General features: G+C 52.3%; 1 protein-coding gene across 1 annotated transcript in view; it reads left to right on the top strand.

The window, feature by feature from the left end:
- Positions 1–4: 4 nt before the first annotated feature.
- SMO (smoothened, frizzled class receptor) overlaps positions 5–6,364 on the top strand; it is a gene marked incomplete at its 5' end in the record, with an annotated part of 29,963 nt that continues 23,603 nt past the window's right edge. The window contains one exon of the mRNA XM_015420860.1: positions 5–188. Coding sequence (XP_015276346.1) covers positions 5–188 — 184 coding nt within the window. The remainder of the gene's footprint in view (positions 189–6,364) is intronic.

The following is a 6,364-nucleotide window of genomic DNA, read 5'->3' as shown; positions in this document are numbered from 1 at the left end:
CTGGGGGGCGGCGGGGGCGGCGCGCAACGGGAGCCAGGAGGAGCGCTGCAAGCGCGCCGCGCCCTGCGAAGCCCTCCGCCAGAGCGCCTGCCTGGGCTCGCCCCTGCCCTACGCCGCCACCTCCACCCTCCTGGCCGGCGACTCCGACTCCCAGGCCGAGGCGCACGACAAGCTGCTCCTCTGGTCCGGTAAGCGGGGCCGGGCGGGGAACTCCCGCGGAGGTTTGTCGGGGGGGAGGCGGAGGAGACACTTTCTCCAAGCCCGGGGGCGGGCTGGGGGGGGGGCGGGGGCAACAGATCTCTCCAGGCTGGGGGGGAAGGAGGAGGAGGAGGTGCCGTTTCGGGGGCGCCCCGGGCCCCACCGGGAGGGTGGCATCCGGTGTTCCCTCTGAGCCGAGGGCGTGTGAGCCCGCTCGCCGTTTTATAGCCTCCGGCTCACACATTTTGGTCTTCGCTCCGGGTCAGGGAGGAGGGCTCCGGAGCAATGTTCCCTCTAAGCTGAGTGAGTGTGAGCTAGCTCAGTTTTTTAGCCTCCAGCTCACACATTTTTGCCTTCGCTCAGGAAGGGTGGCTCCAGAGCACACTAATTCATGCAGTAGCCCAATGGCTCGCTCACCACTTTCATGCCAGGAGCTCACAAAGTAGGATTTTTGCTCACAAGACTCCACAGCTTAGAGGGAACATTGCTCTGGAGCGAACGGATTGATCCGGCGGCCGGATCGCGCGCCCACAGCTTGAATGCCAGGAGCTCACCAAGTTGGGTTTTGGCTCACAAGACCCCGCGGCTTAGGGGGAGCGGGCTGCGTGGCTTTCTCGCCCAGCGATATTCGGAGTGATCCGGGTGTCCTCGGGGCACGTGCAGAGTGCAGCATCGGAATTCGTTCCTAAGGAAGCACTGGGGGGGGGCTTCCCTCTTACTGCGTGGGCCTTCTGGAAAAAGTCTTTCTTTCTTTCTCTCTCTCTTTCTCTCTCTCTTTCTCTCTCTCTCTTCCTTGCTGGTCTCCCATCCAAGTGCTTTGTTGTTGTTCAGTCGCACAGTCGAGTCCGACTCTTCGCGACCCCATGGACCATCTCCCCCCAGGCCCTCCTGTCTTCCGCCGTCCTCTGAAGTTGGCTCAATTTCATGTTCGTGGCATCGATGACACTGTCTAACCATCTCATCCTTTGCCGCCCCCGTCTTCTTTGACCTTCAGTCTTTCCCAGCATCGGGGTCTTCTTCTCCAGGGAGTGCTCCCTTCTCATTGGGTGGCCAAAGGATTTGAGCTTCAGCTTCAGTCTCTGGCCTTCCAGGGAACAGTCAGAGTTGATTTCTTTTAGGATTGGCTGATTTGATCTTCTTGCAGTCCAAGGGACTCTCAAGAGTCTTCTCCAGCACCATAGTTCAAAAGAATCTATTCTTCGGCGCTCGGCCTTCCTTATAGTCCAACTCTCGCAGCCATACATGACTACTGGGAATGCCATTGCTTTGACCATGTGGACTTTGTTGGCAGGGTGATGTCTGTGCTTTTTATCATGCTGTTTAGGTTCGCCATCGCTTTCCTCCCAAGGAGCAGGCGTCTTTTAATTTCATGACTGCTGTCACAGTCTACGGTGATCTGGGATCCCAGGAACGTGAAGTCTGTCACTACTTCCACGACTTCCCCTTCTATTTGCCAAGGAGTGATGGGGCCGGATGCCATGATCTTAGTTTTTTTGATGTTGAGCTTCAAGCCCACTTTTGCGCTCTCCTCTTTTACCTTGAGCAAGAGGCTCTTTAGGTCCAAGTGCTAACCATGACTAAACTTTGTTTCCGAGATCTGATGAGATAAGAAGAAGAAGAGATTGGATTTATACCCCACCCTTCACTACCCAAAGGTGTCTTAGAGCAGCTCACAAACTCCTTTCCCTTCCCCTCCCCACAACAGACACCCTGTGAGGTAGGTGGGGCTCAGAGAGCTCTTTTGAGGACTGCTCTTGAGAGAACAGCTCTGAAAGAACTTGTGGCTTGCCCAAGGTCATCCAGCAGCTGCAGGTGGAGGAGTGGGGAATCAAACTTGGTTCTCCCAGATTAGAGTCTGCATAAACCACGACACCAAACTAGATAAGGGTAGCCTGGATCATCCGGGTGAAGGCAAGGTGGACTATAAATAATAGAAATAATTTTTTGTTGAGGAGGTATAAGGGGAAACGTGACCCCTTGCAGCACCACAGTGGAAGGGTTAGAGACTTACTTTTTCCCCTCCCAAATGAAAGCTGGGAGTTCAGAGGAGCTAGTAAAACATGGGAATAGAGCCTTATAACAAAATCTAGCTATTCCCAGCGTTAATAAAAAACCCAGAAAAAGCCCACGGGGGGGGGGGGGGGGGGGGATGGCAACTAAGAGGCCTTAGGCAAGGGAAGTGCAGGGGAAATGGCTACGTGGATGTCTCTCTATTTGCAGGGCGATGAGTGCAATGCACAGAACTGTTGCTCCACGGAAGCTGCTTCTGTGTGGGATGGGCGCGTAACAATAAAGCTGATCCAGTGTCTAGAAGCAGGGGTGACCCAAAGCCTTCTGACAGCTGGAGGGGAGGGGCCGTGGCTGCATGCAGAAGGTCCCAGGTTCGATCCCCAGTTAAAAAGGACCAGGCAGCAGGTGATGGGAAAGACTTCCGCCTGAGATTCTGGAGAGCTGTAAAGAGGGGCTGTGGCTCAGAGGTAGAGCATCTGCTTGGCATGCAGAAGGTCCCAGGTTCAATCCCCGGCATCCCCAGTTCAAAAGGACCAGGCAGCAGGTGATGGGAAAATCCTCAGCCTGAGACCCTGGAGAGCTGTGAAGAGGGGGCGTGGCTCAGTGGCAGAGCCTCTGCTTGGCATGCAGAAGGTCCCAGGTTCAATCCCCGGTATCTCCAGTTCAAAAGGACCAGGCAGGAGGGGATGGGAAAGACCTCTCCGCCTGAGACCCTTGTTGTTGTTGTTCAGTCGCACAGTCAAGTCCGACTCTTCGTGACCCCGTGGACCAGATCACGCCAGGCCTTCCTGTCTTCCGCTGTCCTCTGAAGTTTGCTCAATTTCATGTTCGTTGCATCTATGACCCTATCTAACCATCTCATCCTTTGCCGTCCCCGTCTTCTTTGACCTTCAATCTTTCCCAGCATCAGGGTCTTCTCCAGTGAGGGCTCCCTTCTCATTGGGTGGCCAAAGTCTTTGAGCTTCAGTTTCATTATCTGGCCTTCCAGGGAACAGTCAGGGTTGATTTCTTTTAGGACTGGCTGATTTGATCTCCTTGCAGTCCAAGGGACTCTCAAGAGTCTTCTCCAGCACCACAGTTCAAAAGAATCTATTCTTCAGCGCTCGGCCTTCCTTATGGCCCAACTCTCGCAGCCATACATGACTACTGGGAGTACCATTGCTTTGACCATGCAGACTTTTGTTGGCAGGGTGATGTCTACTTTTTATCATGATGTTTAGGTTCGCCATCGCTTTCCTCCCAAGGAGCAGGCGTCTTTTAATTTCATGGCTGCTGTCACAGTCTGCGGGGATCTGGGATCCCAGGAACGTGAAGTCTGTCACTACTTCCACGACTTCCCCTTCTATTTGCCAAGGAGTGATGGGGCCGGATGCCATGATCTTAGTTTTCTTGATGTTGAGCTTCAGGCCCACTTTTGCGCTCTCCTCTTACCCTGAGCAAGAGGCTCTTAAGGTCTTCTTCACTTTCTGCCATTAGAGTGGTATCGTCTGCATATCTGAGGTTGTTGATCCGCAGATCCGGTAGAGCTGTAAAGAGGGGCTATGGCTCAGTGGCAGAGCCTCTGCTCGGCATGCAGAAGGTCCCAGGTTCAGTCCCGGGATCTCAAATTTCAAAAAGGATCAGGCAGGAGGTGATGGGCAAGACCTCTGCCTGAGAACCTGAGAGAGCTGCTGCCGGTCTGAGTAGACAGTATTGACTTCGATGGACCAAGGGCCTGATTTTGTATAAGGCAGCGTCATGTGTCCGTGTGGAGAGTAAATTTGCTATGCATGAACACCCCTGAGCAGTTACCCTGCGCTGACCTCGCTGAAGTTAGCGGGGGTCTGTTCGGCTGCTGTGGCGCCCCCGTTCCCCGCGTCCTCCCAGTGGATCCTGCCTCCTGTCTCTCAGGTTTGCCTGCAGAAGTTCCCAGGTTTGATCCCCGAAAGCCACTCCAGATGAAGGAGCTCCGGTGGGAGAATTCTGAAAGAAAAGGAGGCCCATGAGCCCGGGGAAACCTGTTGTCTGACTTGGGATGGGGAGGCTTCCTGGGTTCCTGCACGAAAGAATCCAGTGGCACATTTCAGACCAACAAAGTTTCCGCTTCCATGTGCTGGCGATTGGTTTTATCAGGAAGGCTCTCTCACCCTCCTGACTTTCTAAGCAAAACAGCTATCCAAGAGGGCTTTTCTGCACAGTTTTATTTATTTATTTATAGTCAAATTTATACCCCGCCCTCCCCGCAAAGCGGGCTCAGGGTGGCTTCCAACAACAATACAACAATACAGAATAAAAGCATAAATCAGTGGTGGCAAACCTATGGCACGGGTGCCAGAGGTGGCGCTCAGAGCCCTCTCTGTGGGCACGCGTGCCATCACCCCAGCCAGGCCCAGACCGTCATTAAAGTGTCGAATTCTCTGCCAGATAATTTTAAGTAAATGAAAGCATTTGGGATTGCTTTCCTTACTTTGTTTGGACCATCTTAAGTTAATGTATGAGTTGTTTTTTCTAAAGTAAAACCTCAGAATTCAGGTTAAATTGCCGTGTTGGCATTTTGCGATAAGTGGGTTTTGGGTCGCAGTTTGGGCACTCGGTCTCTAAAAGGTTCGCCATCACTGGCATAAATAATACAGAATTAAAACACAGCAATTAAAATAAGGTACTACAATGTTACAAAGTACCGGCGGCAGTTAAAAATGAACAAATGAGATGTTTTCAAATGAAAATGTATCAATGCTATTCCACATAAGTGTTTAAATGTTATTTGCTCATCCTTGAGGCAGCTGCTGATGTCAACATTGCGGGCCGTGCACTAAGACGGCGGTGGCCCCTAATTATATGCCTGGTGGAAGAGCTCCGTCTTGCAGGCCCTGCGGAACTGTGAGAGGTCCCGCAGGGCCCTGATCTCCTCCGGGAGCTTGTTCCACCAGGTAGGGGCCGCCACCAAGAAGGCCCCGTCCCTAGTAGCAGCTGGCCTCCCTCGGGCCAGGGAGGATCAACCAATTTTGAGATCCAGACCCAGTTAGGAGGGTTCCAGCTGTACAAAATGGTTCACAAAGTTACTTGGGTAAAGGATTAGGGTCTGTGATCTAGATGACTTGTGCGTAGCTTGCTGTTAGCCAGGATCCTGCGATGTGATTTTTGCATTGTTTAACGTGTCCAGTAAATACTTGGGTTTTGCTTCAGTTCTGTTTGTAGATTTCTGTTTGGTTCTACAATCCAGTTGCGTTCTTTATTGGGTGCCCCATCCTGTTGCTTGCATTGACTCACTCCGTATACTAAGCCTTGAGTCTCAGTGGGGAGGCCGGACTGCCAATAAAGTACAGAAAAGAAATAAAAATTCTTGCCTGTCCTGAGGAACCTTACAGGAGAAAGTATAAATGTAGATCCAGGTGGTCGGCCGTGTTGGCCTGAAGCCGTTCCACAAATTCAGAGTCCAGGGGCCCCTTGAAGACCAACGAAGCTTTATTCGAGGCATGAGCTTTTGTGTGCGAGGGACACTTTTTCAAATATATTTGAAAATATCTGAAAAGGTATTTTCAAGTATTTGAAAAAGGGTGCATGCACATGAAAGCTCATGCCTTGAATAAAAAATACAAGAACTCGTGGGCACTCAATGATATTGCTGAGCAGTCGGGTTAGGACGGAGAAAAGAAAGTCCTTCTTCACCCAAAGAGTGATTAACACACAGAACTCACTGCCACAGGAAGTGGTGGCGGCAACAAGCATGGACGGCTTCAAAGGGGAATTAGATAAGCATATGGAGCAGAGGTCCATCAGTGGCTATGAGCCACAAGGTATAGATAGGGACTCTGGGGCAAGTGATGCTCTGTCATCTTGGTGCTTGGGGGGGTCAACAGTGGGAGGGCTTCTAATGTCCTGGCCCCACTGGTAGACCTCCTGATGGCACCTGGTGCTTTTGGCCACTGTGTGACACAGAGGAGTGTTGGACTGGATGGGCCTTTGGCCTGATCCAACATTGGCGTCTCTTATGTTCTTATGTCTGGGGCAAATGATGCTCTGTATTCTTGGTGCTGGGGGGGCGGGGCAACAGTGGGAGGGCTCCTAGTGTCCTGGCCCCACTGCTGGACCTCCTGATGGCCCCTGGTGTTTCTGGCCACTGTGTGACACATAGTGTTGGACTGGATGGGCCATTGGCTTGATCCAACACCGGCTT

This window comes from Gekko japonicus, unplaced genomic scaffold, assembly GCF_001447785.1.
Source record: "Gekko japonicus isolate JY-2015 unplaced genomic scaffold, Gekko_japonicus_V1.1 scaffold2223, whole genome shotgun sequence".
Taxonomy (NCBI): Eukaryota; Metazoa; Chordata; class Lepidosauria; order Squamata; family Gekkonidae; genus Gekko; species Gekko japonicus.
The sequence above is the reverse complement of the archived record's forward strand: the minus strand, read 5'-3'. Positions and strand labels throughout refer to the sequence as shown.